Consider the following 18,818-nt stretch of genomic DNA (forward strand, 5'->3'; position numbering starts at 1 on the left):
TTATTTAAAAATTACTGTAAATCACCAAAAGTTTTTTTTTTTCATATTCCAAAGGTTGTAGTAACTTTGTATTTACAAGACTGTCTTACTACAGGTGAAATTTTGCCAATATTTCCCTTACTATACGTACAGTACATAATATTTTTTTAAACAATTACCGTAAATCAACAAAAGGGTTTTTTTCATATTCCAAAGGTTGTAGTAAGTTTGTATTTACAAGAATGACTTACTACAGGTGAAATTTTGCCAATATCTCCCTTACTGTACGTAAAGGACACAATAATTATTTAAAAACAAGTACTGTAAATCACCAAAAGGGTTTTTTCATGTTCCAAAGGTTGTAGTAAATTTTTATTTACAAGACTTACTTGCTACAGGTGAACTTTTGCCAATATCTCCCTTACTGTACATACAGTACATAATAATTATTTAAAAACAATTACTGTAAATCACCAAAAGGTTTTTTTTCATGTTCCAAAGGCTGTAGTACACTTGTAGTTACAAGAATGACTTACTACAGGTGAATTTTTGCCATTATCTCCCTTATTGTACGTACAGTACATAATTATTCTTAAAAAACAATTACTGTAAATCACCAAAAGTTTTTTTTTCCTGTTCCAAAGGCTGTAGTACACTTGTAGTTACAAGAATGACTTACTACAGGTGAAATTTTGCCAATATCTCTCTTACTGTACGTACAGTACATAATTTTTTAAAAACAATTACTGTAAATCAACAAAAGGGTTTTTTCATATTCCAAAGGTTGTAGTAAGTTTGTATTTACAAGACTGACTTACTGCAGGTGAAATTCTGCCAATATTTCCCTTACTGTACATACAGTACATAATAATTATTTAAAAACAATTAATGTAAATCAACAAAAGGTTTTTTTTTTTCATATTCCAAACGTTAGTGAAATTCTGCCAATATCTCCCTTACTGTTCGTACAGTACATAATTATTCTTAAAAAAAAAACAATTACTGTAAACCACCAAAAGGGTTTTTTCCTGTTCTAAAGGTTGTATTACGTTTGTAGTTACAAGACTTACTACAGGTGAAATTTTGCCAATATCTCCCTTACTGTACGTACAGGACACAATAATTATTTAAAAACAAGTACTGTAAATCACCAAAAGGGTTTTTTCATGTTCCAAAGGTTGTAGTAAATTTTTATTTACAAGACTTACTTGCTACAGGTGAACTTTTGCCAATATCTCCCTTACTGTACATACAGTACATAATAATTTATTAAAAACAATTACTGTAAATCACCAAAAGGGTTTTTTCATATTCCAAAGGCTGTAGTACACTTGTAGTTACAAGAATGACTTACTACAGGTGAATTTTTGCCATTATCTCCCTTATTGTACGTACAGTACATAATTATTCTTAAAAAACAATTACTGTAAATCACCAAAAGTTTTTTTTTTTCCTGTTCCAAAGGCTGTAGTACACTTGTAGTTACAAGAATGACTTACTACAGGTGAAATTTTGCCAATATCTCTCTTACTGTACGTACAGTACATAATTTTTTAAAAACAATTACTGTAAATCAACAAAAGAGTTTTTTCATATTCCAAAGGTTGTAGTAAGTTTGTATTTACAAGACTGACTTACTGCAGGTGAAATTCTGCCAATATTTCCCTTACTGTACATACAGTACATAATAATTATTTAAAAACAATTAATGTAAATCAACAAAAGGTTTTTTTTTCATATTCCAAACGTTGTAGTAAGTTTGTATTTACAAGACTGACTTACTACAAGTGAAATTCTGCCAATATCTCCCTTACTGTTTGTACAGTACATAATTATTCTTAAAAAAAAAAACAATTACTGTAAACCACCAAAAGGGTTTTTTCCTGTTCTAAAGGTTGTATTACGTTTGTAGTTACAAGACTTACTTGCTACAGGTGAACTTTTGCCAATATCTCCCTTACTGTACATACAGTACATAATAATTATTTAAAAACAATTACTGTAAATCACCAAAAGGGTTTTTTCATGTTCCAAAGGCTGTAGTACACTTGTAGTTACAAGAATGACTTACTACAGGTGAATTTTTGCCATTATCTCCCTTATTGTACGTACAGTACATAATTATTCTTAAAAAACAATTACTGTAAATCACCAAAAGTTTTTTTTTCCTGTTCCAAAGGCTGTAGTACACTTGTAGTTACAAGAATGACTTACTACAGGTGAAATTTTGCCAATATCTCTCTTACTGTACGTACAGTGCATAATTTTTTAAAAACAATTACTGTAAATCAACAAAAGAGTTTTCATATTCCAAAGGTTGTAGTAAGTTTGTATTTACAAGACTGACTTACTGCAGGTGAAATTCTGCCAATATTTCCCTTACTGTACATACAGTACATAATAATTATTTAAAAACAATTAATGTAAATCAACAAAAGGTTTTTTTTTCATATTCCAAACGTTGTAGTAAGTTTGTATTTACAAGACTGACTTACTACAAGTGAAATTCTGCCAATATCTCCCTTACTGTTTGTACAGTACATAATTCTTAAAAAAAACAATTACTGTAAACCACCAAAAGGGTTTTTTCCTGTTCTAAAGGTTGTATTACGTTTGTAGTTACAAGACTTACTACAGGTGAAATTTTGCCAATATCTCCCTTACTGTACATACAGTACATAATAATTATTTAAAAACAGTTATTGTAAATCACCAAAAGGGTTTTTTTCATATTCCAAAGGTTGTAGTAAGTTTGTATTTACAAGACTGTCTGACTACAGGTGAAATTTTGCCAATATTTCCCTTACTGTACATACAGTACATAATAATTATTTAAAAACAATTAATGTAAATCAACAAAAGGTTTTTTTTTTCATATTCCAAACGTTAGTGAAATTCTGCCAATATCTCCCTTACTGTTCGTACAGTACATAATTATTCTTAAAAAAAAAACAATTACTGTAAACCACCAAAAGGGTTTTTTCCTGTTCTAAAGGTTGTATTACGTTTGTAGTTACAAGACTTACTACAGGTGAAATTTTGCCAATATCTCCCTTACTGTACGTACAGGACACAATAATTATTTAAAAACAAGTACTGTAAATCACCAAAAGGGTTTTTTCATGTTCCAAAGGTTGTAGTAAATTTTTATTTACAAGACTTACTTGCTACAGGTGAACTTTTGCCAATATCTCCCTTACTGTACATACAGTACATAATAATTTATTAAAAACAATTACTGTAAATCACCAAAAGGGTTTTTTCATATTCCAAAGGCTGTAGTACACTTGTAGTTACAAGAATGACTTACTACAGGTGAATTTTTGCCATTATCTCCCTTATTGTACGTACAGTACATAATTATTCTTAAAAAACAATTACTGTAAATCACCAAAAGTTTTTTTTTTTCCTGTTCCAAAGGCTGTAGTACACTTGTAGTTACAAGAATGACTTACTACAGGTGAAATTTTGCCAATATCTCTCTTACTGTACGTACAGTACATAATTTTTTAAAAACAATTACTGTAAATCAACAAAAGAGTTTTTTCATATTCCAAAGGTTGTAGTAAGTTTGTATTTACAAGACTGACTTACTGCAGGTGAAATTCTGCCAATATTTCCCTTACTGTACATACAGTACATAATAATTATTTAAAAACAATTAATGTAAATCAACAAAAGGTTTTTTTTTCATATTCCAAACGTTGTAGTAAGTTTGTATTTACAAGACTGACTTACTACAAGTGAAATTCTGCCAATATCTCCCTTACTGTTTGTACAGTACATAATTATTCTTAAAAAAAAAACAATTACTGTAAACCACCAAAAGGGTTTTTTCCTGTTCTAAAGGTTGTATTACGTTTGTAGTTACAAGACTTACTTGCTACAGGTGAACTTTTGCCAATATCTCCCTTACTGTACATACAGTACATAATAATTATTTAAAAACAATTACTGTAAATCACCAAAAGGGTTTTTTTCATGTTCCAAAGGCTGTAGTACACTTGTAGTTACAAGAATGACTTACTACAGGTGAATTTTTGCCATTATCTCCCTTATTGTACGTACAGTACATAATTATTCTTAAAAAAACAATTACTGTAAATCACCAAAAGTTTTTTTTTCCTGTTCCAAAGGCTGTAGTACACTTGTAGTTACAAGAATGGCTTACTACAGGTGAAATTTTGCCAATATCTCTCTTACTGTACGTACAGTGCATAATTTTTTAAAAACAATTACTGTAAATCAACAAAAGAGTTTTCATATTCCAAAGGTTGTAGTAAGTTTGTATTTACAAGACTGACTTACTGCAGGTGAAATTCTGCCAATATTTCCCTTACTGTACATACAGTACATAATAATTATTTAAAAACAATTAATGTAAATCAACAAAAGGTTTTTTTTTCATATTCCAAACGTTGTAGTAAGTTTGTATTTACAAGACTGACTTACTACAAGTGAAATTCTGCCAATATCTCCCTTACTGTTTGTACAGTACATAATTCTTAAAAAAAACAATTACTGTAAACCACCAAAAGGGTTTTTTCCTGTTCTAAAGGTTGTATTACGTTTGTAGTTACAAGACTTACTACAGGTGAAATTTTGCCAATATCTCCCTTACTGTACATACAGTACATAATAATTATTTAAAAACAGTTATTGTAAATCACCAAAAGGGTTTTTTTCATATTCCAAAGGTTGTAGTAAGTTTGTATTTACAAGACTGTCTGACTACAGGTGAAATTTTGCCAATATTTCCCTTACTGTACGTAATTATTCTTAAAAAAAACAATTACTGTAAATCACCAAAAGGGTTTTTTCCTGTTCCAAAGGTTGTATTACGTTTGTAGTTACAAGACCTACTTACTACAGGTGAAATTTTGCCAATATCTCCCTTACTGTACATACAGTACATAATAATTATTTTAAAACAATAAGTGTAAATCACCAAAAGGGTTTTTTCATATTCCAAAGGTTGTAGTAAGTTTGTATTTACAAGACTTACTTACTACAGGTGAAATTCTGCCAATATCTCCCTTACTGTTCGTACAGTACATAATTATTGTTAAAAAAACAATTACTGTAAATCACCAAAAGCGTTTTTTCCTGTTCTAAAGGTTGTATTACGTTTGTAGTTACAAGACTTACTTACAGGTTAAATTTTGCCAATATCTCCCTTACTGTACGTACAATAAATAATTATTCTTAGAAAACAATTACTGTAAATCACCAAAAGGGTTTTTTCATGTTCCAAAGGGTGTAGTAAATTTTTATTAGAAAACAACTTAGAACTTTTTTCATGTTCTAAAGGTTGTAGTACGCTCCTTGTTGTTTTTTAATTCTACAGCAGATTATTTATATTTATATTAATATTTATTAATTTATTATTTGCTTATTTATTTGTGTGTGTACTGGTGTATATATATATATATATGTGTGTGTGTGTGTGTGTGTGTGTGTGTGTGTGTGTGTATGTATAATGTCATGGGTAGTACAGTATAAACATGGGTTATGTCCCAGTAAAACAAAAGGCTTAAAAAAATAACAAAATTGTGTTTTCTGAAATTCAAAAGGTAGGTTTAGGTGTAGCGTTGGTATAGGGTGATAGAAAATACAGTTTATATAGTATAAAAACTATTACACCTATGGAGAGTCCCCGCAAACCACAAGTTGTTTTCAAAGAATAATTATCTACTGTACGTACAGTGAGATAGAAATTGGCAAAATTGTACCTATAGTAAATCAGTCTATTAACTACAAAGGTACAACAGGCTTTGGGACATTAAAAACCCTTTTTGGTGAACTACAGTATTTTTTTCCTAAGAATTATTATGTACTGTATGTACAGTAAGGAAGATATTGGCAAATTCGTACCTGTAGTAACCGTCTCATAACTACAAATGTACTACAGCCTTTGGAACATGAGAAAATCATTTTGTTCGATTACAGTAATGGGTTTTGAAAAATAATTATATACTGCATGTAGAGTAAGGCTGATATTTGCAACCTTGCACCTGTAGTAAGTCAGTCTTGTAATTACAAATGTATTACAACCTTTGGAACATAAAAAAACCATTATGGTGAATTACAGTAATTGCTTTCTATGAATAACTATGTACTGTATGTACAGTAAAGGAGAGGTTGGCAAAATTTCACCTGTAGTAATGCTGTGTTCACACCAAACGCGAATAGAGCGTCAAATTCGCGTCTACCACGTCTAGTTTGCCGCTTGACCATTTTGAGATCATTCGCTTCATTCGCGCGAGTAATTCGCTTCATTCGCGCGTGAAATTAACTTCACAACAGACCCGAATTCACGTCATGGGGGGGCTTCTGCCAGCTGAGTCCATTTTTATTCGGATAATTTTCAAAATATTACTGTTATTGTGTCATGGAATGTAGTTTTAAAAGTATTTCAGGCGAGAATGTAGTTGTTTTAAACTCAAATATGTGGTTTATTTATAATGACAGCGTCTATTTAAAAAATGTGTTTCGCCGATCTTGGAGATGAGCTCCATGCGATCAGTGGGAGCTCCGTCATCATGTATCCGGCGAGAGCAGCCTCACCTCGGCTAGATCTTCTGACATTTGCCGCTGGCTCTGATGTCTCTTTAGTGGTTCAAGATAAAACATAATTTGTTTGGGGTAAAATGAAACATTTCTTATCTTTGGCCTTTATTCAGTTTATCTATTAATATGTTTATATATATATATATATATATATATATATATATATATATATATATATATATATATATATATATATATATATATAGGTCATTTTTAGTCCTGTCTCTATAGAAATATGAACTTTTGTCATATAGCTCCGGTTGACTGCTCACTGACAACATCAGTCGTTCCTCCTTGTTGAATGAGTGGAGAAGGGTATTCCTGCACAACCGGAGGCTGCAGGAACATACTGTTGAATGAGTGACTCCTAGCAGGCTCCTGATTGGTTAACGCGGCGCGAATTGACACCAAAGTTCAAATTTTTCAACACGGGCGGCAGACGCGAATTTGAGTCAAACGGTAAATGCACAAAAAGCACCATTCGCGCTTAACGCGCGTTTCGCGCAAAGCGCTCTATTCGCGTGTCAATTAGCGTCATACACGCGAATTAGGCGAATTCGCGTCTTCCGCGCCGCGCTTAATGCCCCATTCGCGCTGCGAGACCTCCAGACGCGCGTAAACGCGCCTTTGCATTGACTTAACACTGAAATCATTCGCGCCAGACGCTCTATTCGCGTTTGGTGTGAACACAGCTTAAGTCAGTCTTGTAACTACAAACTAACTAGAAACTTTGAAACATGAAAAAACCCTTATGGTGATTTACAATAATTGTTTTATGAGAATAATTATGTACTGTACGTACAGTAAGGGAGATTATTGGCAAACTTTCACCTGTAGTTATTCAGTCTGGCCACTAGGAATGTACTACAACCTTTAGAACATAAAAAAACCTGTTGGTGATTTACAGTAATTGTTTTAATACAATAATTATTTACTGTATGTACAGTAAGGGAGATTTTGCAAACTTTCACCTCTAGTAAGTCACTCTTGTAACTACAAACATACAACAACCTTTGAAACATGAAAAAAAAACATTTTGGTCAATAACAGTAATTGTTTTTGATGATTGATTATGTATTGTACATACAGTAAGGGATATATTGGCACACTTTCACCTGCAGTAAGTTAGTCTTGTAACTAGTGATGTACTACAACATTTGGAACAAAAAAAAAACCCTTTTGGTCAATTACAGTAATTGTTTTCTAAGATTATTTATGTACTGTACATACAGTAAAAGAGATATCGGCAAACTTTCACCCGTAAAAAGTCAGTCTTGTAACTACAAACTAAGTACAACCTTTGAAACATGAAAAAACCCTTATGCTGAATTACAGTGTTTTCTAAGAATAATAATTTACTGTACATACAGTAAGGGAGACATTGGCAGAATTTCACCTGTAGTAAGTCAGTCTTTTAGTTTGTAGTTACAAGACTGACTTTTTACGGCTGAAAGTTTGCCGATTGCCTTTTACTGTATGTACAGTACATAAATAATCTTAGAAAACAATTACTGTAATTGACCAAAAGGGTTTTTTTGTTCCAAATGTTGTAGTACATCACTAGTTACAAGACTAACTTACTGCAGGTGAAAGTGTGCCAATATATCCCTTACTGTATGTACAATACATAATCATCAAAACAATTACTGTAATTGACCAAAATGTTTTTTTTTTTATGTTTCAAAGGTTGTAGTATGTTTGTAGTTACAAGAGTGACTTACTAGAGGTGAAAGTTAGCAAAATCTCCCTTACTGTACATACAGTAAATAATTATTGTATTAAAACAATTACTGTAATTCACCAATAGGTTTTTTATGTTCTAAAGGTTGTAGTACATTCCTAGTGGCCAGACTGAATAACTACAGGTGAAAGTTTGCCAATAATCTCCCTTACTGTACGTACAGTACATAATTATTCTCATAAAACAATTATTGTAAATCACCATAAGGGTTTTTTCATGTTTCAAAGTTTCTAGTTAGTTTGTAGTTACAAGACTGACTTATGCTGTGTTCACACCAAACGCGAATAGAGTGTCTGGCACGAATGATTTCAATGTTAAGTCAATGCAAAGGCACGTTTACGCGCGTCTGGAGGTTTCGCGGCGCGAATGGGGCATTAAGTGCGGCACGGAAGACGCGAATTCGCCTAATTCGCGCGTCTAGTTCGCGCGAATGACGCTAATTGACACGCGAATAGAGCGCTTCGCGCGAATGGTGCTTTTTGTGCATTTACCGTTTGACGCAAATTCGCGTCTGCTGGCCGTGTTGAAAAATTTGAACTTTGGTGTCAATTCGCGCCGCGTTAACCAATCAGGAGCCTGCTAGGAGTAACTCATTCAACAGTATGTTCCTGCAGCCTCCGGTTGTGCGGGAATACCCTTCTCCACTCATTCAACAAGGAGGAACGACTGATGTTGTCAGTGAGCAGTCAACCGGAGCTATATGACAAAAGTTCATATTTCTATAGAGACAGGAATAAAAATTACCTATATATATATAAAAAAACATATTAATAGATAAACTGAATAAAGGCCAAAGATAAGAAACGTTTCATTTTACCCCAAACAAATTATGTTTTATCTTGAACCACTAAAGAGACATCAGAGCCAGCGGCAAATGTCAGAAGATCTAGCCGAGGTGAGGCTGCTCTCGCCGGATGCATGATGACGGAGCTCCCGCTGATCGCATGGAGCTCATCTCCGAGATCGGCGAAACACATTTTTTAAATAGACGCTGTCATTATAAATAAACCGCATATTTGAGTTTAAAACAACTACATTCTCGCCTGAAATACATTTAAAACTACATTCCATGACACAATAACAGTAATATTTTGAAAATTATCCGAATAAAAATGGACTCAGCTGGCAGAAGCCCCCCCATGACGCGAATTCGTGTCTGTTGTGAAGTTAATTTCACGCGCGAATGAAGCGAATGATCTCAAAATGGTCAAGCGGCAAACTAGACGCGGTAGACGCGAATTTGACGCTCTATTCGCGTTTGGTGTGAACACAGCATTACTACAGGTGAAATTTTGCCAACCTCTCCTTTACTGTACATACAGTACATAGTTATTCATAGAAAGCAATTACTGTAATTCACCATAATGTTTTTTTTTATGTTCCAAAGGTTGTAATACATTTGTAATTACAAGACTGACTTACTACAGGTACGATTTTTCCAACATCTTCCTTACTGTACATACAGTACATAATAATTCTTAGGAAAAAAATACTGTAGTTCACCAAAAAGGGTTTTTAATGTCCCAAAGCCTGTTGTACCTTTGTAGTTAATAGACTGAATTACTATAGGTACAATTATGCCAATTTCTATCTCACTGTACGTACAGTAGATAATTATTCTTTGAAAACAACTTGTGGTTTGCGGGGACTCTCCATAGGTGTAATAGTTTTTATACTATATAAACTGTATTTTCTATCACCCTATACCAACGCTACACCTAAACCTACCCCCTCACAGAAAACTAATGGCAACTTTTGAATTTCAGAAAACACAATTTTGTTATTTTTTTAAGCCTTTTGTTTTACTGGGACATAACCCATGTTTATACTGTATTACCCATGACATTATACATACACACACACATATATATATACATACACCAGTACACACACAAATAAATAAGCAAATAATAAATTAATAAATATTAATATAAATATAAATAATCTGCTGTAGAATTAAAAAACAACAAGGAGCGTACTACAACCTTTAGAACATGAAAAAAGTGAATTAGTTTTTAATGAAAATATTTGTGTGCTGTACAAGCAGTAAATGTGGTATTGTGAAAATGTAACCTTCAGTAAGTCTGTCTGGTCACTACGAATGTACAGCAACCTTTAAAAAAAAAAACACTTGGTAAACTTCAGTATTTTTTTCTAAGAATAATTATGCACTGTTTGTACAGTAATGGAGATATTGACAAAGTTTCACCTCACCTGGAGTAAGTCAGTCTTGCAACTAGGAATATACTACAGCCTTTTGAACATAAAAAATATGGAAGTAAAATAATGACTTATGTCTTTGAAACAAAAAAGCATGCTGAATAGCACTATCTGAAAAAATAATGCATTGAATTAACAGTACTTGCATTTTAATAATGCCTTGTATTTCCAGGGCTTGCATCTTTAGGTCCTGAAATTTAATATAGTTGTTAGTTTAAGCTGTGAATAATTCAATTAAAAATATTTCACATACTTTTTGATAATAAAAAAATCAATAATTCATATTCACGTTCCAGAATTCACTTCCAAAATATTAAATCGGTTAAAAAAATACGATGTATAATATTCGACAGGCAAATTTCGGTCCATTTTATTTCACTTTCCAAATTCGCTTCCACAAGTTCAGTGGTTAAAACTTTGCAGATAATTCGCCATTTCACATCCGGGAGCTGCAGGAATAGCAGTAGAGCACAGAGGCATGATCTCCATCTGCTGTCAGTCGCTCACCAGGAGGTGGTGCAAGCGGCTTCTGATGAAGACCAAAGCAATAGGTGGATTTAGTAATACAGTTACAAAAACTTATCTGCAGAAATTAAGCAAGCGCTAAGTAGAAGTTTTGATTATCGGGGCATGTGGAAAAGCTGATTGTGCATATGTTTATTTAAAAATCTTTGCTGTTAACAAGTAAGCAGCATTCAAAGGAGATTATAATGGTGTTTTACCCAACGCTGAATTACAGAACTAACATTACATCTAAGGAAGATGTTTATATATTGCTTTCGGTTGTTTAGTGTCCGTAACTTTGTGTCATGGCTTGTGCGTCGCTGTGCTGTAATACTGGGGATCCCCTCGCATCACACTCCAGGATTCCCCAATGACAAGTAACGCTTCTCAATCAATTAATACTGTGATATAAGACCTCAGATCTCAGAATACTTTTTATTGATGATTATGCAAACTATATAGACAGTTAAGCAGATGTAAAATATGAACGAAAGCTCAAGGTTTCACGCGGTTTCCCTCAGAAATCTGTTAAAGAAAAGAAAACACATTACGTGGCTCAGAGCACTAACAGTGACAGCGATTAAAAGACAAAACTCAAATCTTACTGATGATGCCAACTATATACAGACAGATGAGGATATGAACACAAGTTATGGAACAAGAAAAACTGCATGTTATGTATGTATGTATGTATGTATGTATATATATATATATATATATATATATATATATATATATATATATATATAAAACATTTACATCTTTTAATGCCTCAAGATATTAAATTATTAAAATCGGCATCTAATTAATACAATATATTACTGTATATTAAGTTCATTTAATCAGACGAGCCTCACAAACCACAAAGTTTCACCAAATTTAACCTTTTTTTATTTTTCGTAAAAAGGAAACCATGTGCAGTAGTTTTATGTTTGATATTTGCCTAAGATCCTTTAGGGACCGTCTGCAAATTTACCTCAAAACGAAACGTAGTACAATAATATATTCAAATTAATCAGTTTACAATAAATTTATAATTTACTCAAACTGACTAAATATATATGGCCAATAACTTATTTCTCTTTGTATGGACACTACACAAATATTTTTTTAAGAAAAAATAACAATACTTAAAAAAAAAAAAAATTAAATGGGGGTTTTCGTGTTCAAAATGTTGAATGTTACTAGTATGTTGCTAGTGACCAGACTGACTTGCTACAGTTGAAATTTTGCCAATATCTTCCTCACTGTATATACAGTATATAATAACTCATAAGAAATTACTGTAATTCACATAATTTTTATTTTATTTTATTATTGTATTATGTTCCAAAGTTTGTAGTACATTCCTAGTGACTAGACTGACATACTATAGGTAAATTTCTGCTAATACCTTCCTTGCTGTACATAAAGTACATCAATATTTTATAATACAACATTTGGAACATGAAAAATCCCTTTTGGGGTCTTACGGATTTTGTTTTATTTTAAATAATTGTGAATGGCACATACACTATAAGGCAGATATTAGCAATTTACATGAACTACGTAACTAACAACATACTACAACCTGTGAAACATGAAAAAATCCCTTTGGGTAAATGTTTTTTTTTTTTTTTAAGAAATGTTTGTACTGTACGTAATGTAAGGGAGATATTGGCTAAATCTAACCTGTAGTAAGTCAGCCTTGTATCTAGCAATGTACTACAACTGTTGGAGCATGAAAACCCTTTCCAGGGATCTTTAATATGTAAATAATTGTATACTGTAAATATATGAAGGGAGGTATTGGCAAAATCTCACCTGTAGAAAATCACTATGAGAAATACAAGATTAAGAATTTGACTGTGTTATTTAAAATTGTAATTAAAACACATTGGACCTTTTAACCCAGTCAGTGGAATTGTCAGGCGGTCCCTTGGGTGCGGTAGCATGTCAATAATTTCTTCAGTTTAAATTTTCAGAATTAATATACCTAGATTGTTTTTAACTAATTTTTTTATGTTAATATAAATTGGTTGCATATTGTTAAAACTAATCATGGTATTGATATCTTTGTGGGACTGTCGACTTTATAGATCAGTGGTAATGGAAATCAATTATAAAGAAAATGCAGCGCATTGGATTCTTTTTGACCCCATTTGCTTGCCTGTATATAGTTTGCATAATCATCAATAAAATGTATTCTGAGATCTGAGGTCTTATATCACAGTAGTAATTGATTGAGAAGCTTTACTCGTCATTGGGGAATCCTGGAGTGTGCGTGAGGGGATCCCCAGTATTACAGCACAAGCCATGACACAAAGTTACGGAAACTAAACAACCGAAAGCAATATATGTCTTCCTTAGATGTAATGTTAGTTCTGTACTTCAGCGTTGGGTAAAACACCATTATAATCTCCTTTGAATGCTGCTTACTTGGTAACAGCAAAGATGTTGAAATAAACATACGCACAATCAGCTTTTCCACATGCCCCGATAATCAAAACTTCTGCTTAGCGCTTGCTTAATTTCTGCAGATCAGTTTTTGTAACTGTATTACTAAATCCACCTATTGCTTTGGCCTTATTTAACAGCCGCTTGCACCATCTGCTGGTGAGCGACTGACAGCAGATGGAGATCATGCCTCTGTGCTCTACTGTTATTCCTGCAGCTCCCGGATGTGAAATGGCGAATTATCTGCCGAATTTTAACCACTGAACTTGTGGAAGCGAATTTGGAAAGTGAAATAAAATGGACCGAAATTTGCCTGTCGAATATTATATATCGTATTTTTTAACCGATTTAATATTTTGGAAGTGAATTCTGGAACGTGAATATGAATTATTGATTTTTTTAATTATGATATGGTGTGTGAAATATTTTTAATTGAAATATTCACAGCTTAAATGAACAACTATATCAAATTTCAATTAAAATTTTAATTTTAAGAATAATTATGTACTGTATGTACAGTAAGATATTGGCAAAATTTCACCTGTAGTAAGTAAGTCTTGTAACTACAAACGTACTACAATCTTTGGAACAGGAAAAAACCCTTTTGGTGATTTACAGTAATTGTTTTTTTAAGAATAATTTTAATTTTAATAAGGGAGATATTAGCAAAAATTAACCTGTAGTAAGTCAGTCTTGTATATACAAACTTACTACAACCTTTGGAATATGAAAAAAAACTACTTTGGTGAATTACAGTAATTGTTTTCTAAGAATAATTATGTACTATATGTACAGTAAGGGCTACATTGGCATAATCTCACCTGTAGCAAGTCAGTCTTGTAACTACAAACTTACTACAATGTTTGGGACATGAAAAAACCCTTATGGTGAATTACAGTAATTGTTTTCTAAGAATAATTATTCACTGTATGCACAGTAAGTGAGATATTGGGAAAATTTCACCAGTAGTAAGTCAGTTTTACAAATACAAACTTACTACAACCTTTGGAACATGAAAAAACCCTTTTGGTGAATTACAGTAATTGTTTTCTAAGAATAATTTTGTACTGTATGTACAGTAAGGGTTATATTGTCATAATTTCACCTGTAGTAAGTCAGTCTTGTAACAAAAAACATACTACAACCTTTGAAACATAAAAAATTCAATATAGTGAAATACATTAATTGTTTGCAAAGAATAATGATGTACTGTACGTACAGTAAGGGAGATATTGGCAAAATCTCATCTGTAGTAATTCGGTCTTGTAACTACGAACATACTACAGCCTTTGGAACATGAAAAAAAACTATTTTGGTGAATTACAGTAATTGTTTTCTAAAACAATTATGTACTGTATGTACAGTAAGGGTTATAGTGGCATAATCTCACCTGTAGTAAGTCAGTCTTGTAACTAAAAACATACTACAACCTTTGAAACAAAAAAAATAATTTAGTGAAATACATTAATTGTTTGCTGTGAAAAATGATGTACTGTATGTACAGTAAGGGAGATATTGGCAAAATCTCACCTGTAGTAAGTCAGTCTGGACACTAGGAATGTAGTCACCTTGAACAGCAGTTTGGGTACTTACAGTAGTTTTTTATGAACATAATTGTGTACTGTACTTCATATATGAAGGAAGGTATTGGCAAAATCCCACCTGTAGTAAATTAATATGAGTTATACACGCCTTACAGTTTGGCAATGCATGGGCGTAGGTTTTTAGGGGGGGGGGGGCGCTAGGTACTAGTCCCTATCAATATTTTGAGATTACAAATTTGTCCCCACCCAAGGGCGTAACTTTGGGTCTACCATTGGGGGGGTTAAACTCGCCGCATATTTATTTAATAATTTTCTTGTGTAAAAGGTAACATGGTAATTTGTCGTTCCTGTATTAGAAATACATTGTGATACTTTTACTGATTTAGGCTACTTAACGTAAATGCAGCTGTTCACTTGACTATTTATGCCATAGTGACACAGTAGTTAAATTAAGTGTTTAAGCACTAGCCAGCAGTGGCAGCTTCCACTTAATAGATTTTTTGTGTGTGTTCAATATCTTATGAAGAAAAAAACATGTTAATAAACCAGCTTTAAGTTAAATTAACATCACATTTTAAAAACATCAAATAACAGCATTAAAAAATTTTCAAACTTTCTTTTTTTTTTGGCTGGTGTCGACCAACAATGAAAAATCGTTTTCTGGCTGTCTTTCAGTGTCATTTTCATCTTTCATCAGCTTTCTCCAAATATTCATCCCAGCGACTGCGCAAAATAGTGAACAAACTTGGTAGAGAAAGCCGGTTGGGTAATACCAAGTAGTCGGTGCGGGGGGCGGGGGGTACATTACAGATTATTTAAATTATGATACTATCTTTCTTGCTGGCAAATGAAATTAATAAAGAAAACGAACAAAAGTATTCATTCGGAATATTTATATTTATTTTAATCTGAATCACTTTTTTTTTTCTTTTTTGAATGACGTGATGATATTGGGGTTATATTAGCTGGATCTGATTTTTGAGGGGGTCATGACCTCCCTAACCCCCCTGCAAATTACGCGCATGTCCCCACCAATATTTAGCAAGCTCCTTTGAACTGCTATTTGGATCTTTGCACTGCTATTTGGATCGATTCTAACGGCCAGGACGACGACAGTACAAGAAACGCTGTAATTTGATTGGCGGCGGGGTATCTGACAGGCTACACGCGCGGGCCGGGACTACTTTTGTGTTTGCACTAGCAGCGAGCGGGTGGTTTGTGTGCACGCGCGGATGTTGACGATGCCGACGGTAAGTTACAAGGGCTGTCTCTCTGCCACATACAAAGGCCAGGGTAAAAACATTTTAATATTATATAATATATTTAAAAAAATATTAATATATTTATATATATTAATATTAATATATTTTTTTTTTGCCCCTTTTTGTACTTTGTAGATGCCACCCAAGAAGAAGAAAGGGGACATAAGAAGCTTTTTCATAAAGCAGAGACAGAGTGTAAGTAGGCAAAATAACTAGCTAGCCACAAATAAACTAGCAGTAGTGACTGACCAGGCTTTCAAATGCAGATTCTACTGTGGAAAATAGTATTAACTGGAGATAGTATGTGTTACCCAGGATGATAAAAAGCTATGTTAGCAAGTAACTGAATGTCAATTAGCCTGTACCTTAACTTAGAATCTTGCAGTCAACATAAACGTGAGTGTACTGGAGGGTAAATAGTGTTTATAATAGAAAAAGGTTATTATATTTATTTATTTAGATTTGTTTCCTTGTGGCAGAGTATCTTTTGTTAGTGTAAATACTAATGTACATGATAATTTATGTTAATAAAACGTTTGGTTGTTCAGCATAACACAGTCTCAGATTTTTTTTATTTTTTTTTGAGAGTGCATTTTTGAGATTATACAGTTATACTAGCTCTTTAGGGACAGTATACACGATGGTATATTGGGGTCAGGATACAATATAATGAGATGAAGTAGATTAACTTCTGTGTTGTGATATTCTGTATTGCCATCAGTCTGACATAAAAAAGGAAATCACCAATTAAATCACTGGTATCTTACAACAAAAGAATTGCGTGGGGGGGGGGGGGGGTTATGGGGATGTCCCCACCAAAGCTGAGACCAAACCTACGCCCATGTGGCAATGTTTACATTAGTTAAAATACATTGGACGTTTTAAACCCAATCGGTGGAACTGTCAGACGGTCCCTTACGCATCAAGCGCCGCTATAGCACGTCAAAGCTTTCTCCTGTTTAAATTTAGTGCTACAATACACTCAGGCGGTTTTTAAATAATATTTTCATGTAGATATAAAGTTGTTGCATATTGTTAAAACTAATTCTGATAGTGGTATCTTTCTAGGACTGTCGACTCTTCAGAGTAGTGGCACACGAAAACGAATGTCTGGTGAATATCGAACCTAAAGCTAACTTTACTGCGCTAATCGCTCTCCTCTTCCACTTCCTGTGAAGTGATGTATCGATGTTCCCTTATGCCGTGCGCAGTGCCCTTCGAACTGAACAAGTCCGCTCCCTTCGGATTGGAATCTCACTTAAGATGGCGGAATACCCTGTGAAGTCCACTTCGCAGTACACTTACGGTCGAATGGAACGCAACTTGAGAGTGCAAGTCTGCAGCCAGACCCTTCTCCGAGATCATCTGGCTGGGCTCGGTGTTCATCTTCAATTCTCTCTTCACAGCAGTTCAGTCAGTGTACTGTTTGAGTAAATGAATTACTCCGGGATATTGGTTTATTCTTACTCAGAGGGAGTGTCAGTCACATTAAAAAAGTTAACAGCTTAAGTCATTTGTGGATTAATGCATATTGGAGACGCGAACCGTTTCAAACGATTCAGTTCGATTTGGTGAACTGGTTCAACCGGTTCACTAAGAAGAACCGGTTAAATTGAACGATTCGTTCGCGAATCGGACATCACTATCCTACATACGACTTGAGAGTCCAGTCATGTGCAGCTATGACTCTTATATGAGGGAAGCATAAAGCGTACTTCTGTTCATGTTGTCAAAAGTGAAACCGAAAGTGTTAAAGAATAATCAGAAATCACACACTTACCACACATCAGTAATACAAACAGAACGGACTTGAAAGGTTTCTTCATTTTGTTGTAGATTCCAGACAAATCCGATTTCTATGTCCTCCCGAGTGACCGCGAAAATAATGTTACTTAAACCAAATAAAGATTCATATATTTTTATACTGCTTGTGGCTAGCCAGTATATCAAATTTATTATTTTTATGCTACTGAACAATAATTCTTAAATGAAAATTTTTGCAATCTGACAGAAAACATCGAAAATCAGAATCCGTTAATGGCGACTGCAGCGTTTTCTTCTTCTTGGTTCTTCTTCTTCTTGTTGTAGAATTCCGGTGTTGTGTAATATTCGGTTCCCGTGAAAAACTGCTCCCGTAGGTGCAGTTACATGAATATTCATTAGTTCCCTTATTGTGGGCATGTCTTTGAAACAACGTGCAAACGAATGTAACTGAAAATATCAGTGCAGAATCCGTGTATCATTCGTTCTTTCGTTTTTCTAATTGAAACCAAAAATGGAAAAATAAAAAAAACGACTTGTTTTAAAAAAAATCTGTTTCCAAAACCAAAATGAAAAAAAAAAAACGGAAAAGCTTCGTTTTCCGATTTTCAAATTTGTGCTAATATCAAAAATAAAATAAAAAACGGATAACAAGCGTGTGTCTTTCACTTTGGTGTTTGATACAAGTAAGTGACGGTCGTTCTTGAACGATTCGGTCATTTTAAACGAATCTTTAATGTGACTCGGGAAGAACGAGTCGTCTCGTTGAGTGATTCGTTCAGTCGCGCATGCGCAAAATTC

The 18,818-nt window shown here is 33.5% G+C and overlaps 1 protein-coding gene across 1 annotated transcript in view; it reads right to left on the reverse strand.

Annotated features, from left to right (window-relative positions):
• LOC113073287 (uncharacterized) overlaps positions 1-18,493 on the reverse strand; it is an 81,734-nt gene extending 63,241 nt beyond the window's left edge. The window contains exon 1 of the mRNA XM_026246178.1: positions 18,037-18,493. Coding sequence (XP_026101963.1) covers positions 18,037-18,082 — 46 coding nt within the window. The 5' untranslated portion in view covers positions 18,083-18,493. The remainder of the gene's footprint in view (positions 1-18,036) is intronic.
• Positions 18,494-18,818: the final 325 nt, after the last annotated feature.

The sequence above is a fragment of the Carassius auratus genome, unplaced genomic scaffold (genome assembly GCF_003368295.1).
Source record: "Carassius auratus strain Wakin unplaced genomic scaffold, ASM336829v1 scaf_tig00011742, whole genome shotgun sequence".
NCBI lineage: Eukaryota > Metazoa > Chordata > Actinopteri > Cypriniformes > Cyprinidae > Carassius > Carassius auratus.